Source organism: Perkinsus marinus (genome assembly GCF_000006405.1).
Source record: "Perkinsus marinus ATCC 50983 genomic scaffold scf_1104296958914, whole genome shotgun sequence".
NCBI lineage: Eukaryota > Perkinsozoa > Perkinsida > Perkinsidae > Perkinsus > Perkinsus marinus.
Genome location: NW_003206607.1, coordinates 58,990 through 61,009, shown reverse-complemented (window position 1 = coordinate 61,009; position 2,020 = coordinate 58,990). Strand labels below are relative to the sequence as shown.

Below are 2,020 nucleotides of genomic sequence, written 5' to 3'. Positions count from 1 at the left end.
AGTCACAAGCTGTGAGCGGTACAAGACACGTAATAGCAGAAATGATCTTTTCCCACCAACTATCTGCAATGAATACAACGGTCATGTGTGGCGATTCACATAACGTGCCCCGCACACACACGCATAAGTTACGCGGCATAACCCTTCCCCGCCGCGGACTATCTCGGATCTTCCCTCAATACACGGAGTGTATCGAGTGCTGGAACCCCCAGCCTCCGTCCGCGACCTTGCCTAACATTGAAGAAGAGCTCGTGTCGCGAATCGATCAGTCGGGGAGAAGACACTCCAACCAGACAATCCCCATAGTTGAGATCGATTCGGGACGACGACGAGTCCTTTTCCTATATGCGAGGTGGCGGACGTGAGCCGGGAACTTTTACCCTTCTACCACGACAATGACTCCTCTGAAGGGAATCTTCACTCAAATCCAGCCAAATCACTGATTTGAAATCAGTGATGGTATGTTCCCCACTGAACGAAACCAAGTATCCAAGATTGTGGCCCATGTATGATGATCGGAGATCTTAATCCACGCTTAATTAAGATTAATCATAAGCTGATTCCATTGATTTGAGGCGAGCGAGATCTGCTGCGTCACATATCCTGTTAACACGTGTGCAAGCACGCAGCAGCACGATGACGGAAGCACAAGTGAGGAGGACGAGGCGGACGAGGCAACGGCGCCACAAACAATAAGAACGAGCACCAGCAAGTGAGCCAGCGTAGGAATCGTGTCGAAAATCATGTAAGAACCTTCCCAAGTACAACCCCGATGATTTCCTTCCAAAGCAGCACGAGCGACGAATGTACAGCGATGACAACGCAATAGTCGATAATCAGATCAAACTGGAAATGCGATACGTTACGAGTGCTTGATCAGTATGGTTGCGAGTATCCATAGCCTCTTCCGCCAGATGCCCCTCCATACGATTGAGCCGGCGAAGCTCTTTGAGGACCACCAGAATAGACAGGGCTGTAGCGCGTCATGCTGCCATGTTGCCCACCACCAGCCGTAGCTCCATCAAAGCTAGAGTAGGGGAGAGGCGGCCCTCCACGGGCTTGATAATATCCCCTAACACGGACAACACATATCCATACCTCCCGACACTGATAGTGCGGCACTATTCAGTTGCCTTCTCAATTCTACGAAGTGGCTATTGCAAACTGAGCGAATATTTCACTTCTAATCCACCGTGCGATCGAGAGCTCTCAATAAGCTACGGTCCATGGGTCAGATCAGTCGATAGCATCAACGTCATACATACGTGATCTGAGCTCGGGCTCATTGTCCATAAGCCTGAGCTCAGATCATCCATAAGTATCCATAACCGATGGATCCTCATGTAGATCCAATTGGGGCACGATTCGCTTCTAAACGTCCAGATGTATAAGGTCAAAAATTCCCCCACTTCGTCCTCTTCTAGACGACGCGAGATAATTCCGTCAATGACGAGGACGAAACTCGTGTCACCGGCGAACTTATTTCCATGAAGACCATCTCTAGGGCTTCAGGGCTCTAATTTCGCATCCACTCACCCAGGGCTGCTTCCTGCCATCTGCTGCTCTTCATTGGGAGGCGGGGGAGGGGGGTAAGATGCAGGAGACTGTCCCGCTGAATGAGGAGACTGATTTCTCGGCTGTGCCTTCTTAACATCGACACGAACGCCGTCAATAACATGATTCTCCGGGTTATCCATGAGACAGTTCCGCGCACCTGAGCTCAGAGCGATGAAGCGGTAGCTAGAAAAACAGTCTCTGATAGGCTACGATGGCCGCTCAACTGCAATGCCCCTACCATACTCTGAGTATTTAATGACATAGGAGAAAAAGCACGATCCCGGGAAAAAGGTAGAAAACAAGACCCCCGATTATTTCAGTCCTAGATGATCCTCGCTCAATCCCTGTTCAGGGATCGTTGTATAGGAGATCCCTACGCATTAGGCTCATTTCTACACCTCAATCTCAAATTCGACGAGTGAAATCGCATCGCTTATGAGAACAATTTTCGTATAGCTTCATA

The 2,020-nt window shown here is 49.6% G+C and overlaps 1 protein-coding gene across 1 annotated transcript in view; it reads right to left on the bottom strand.

The window, feature by feature from the left end:
* The window catches only part of Pmar_PMAR027867 (hypothetical protein), a gene marked incomplete at both ends in the record, with an annotated part of 318 nt that extends 175 nt beyond the window's left edge, over window positions 1-143 (bottom strand). Inside the window, one exon of the mRNA XM_002773364.1 lies at window positions 1-143. This exon is cut by the window's left edge and continues 4 nt beyond it. Within this exon, the coding sequence (XP_002773410.1) occupies window positions 1-143 (143 nt within the window).
* Window positions 144-2,020: the final 1,877 nt, after the last annotated feature.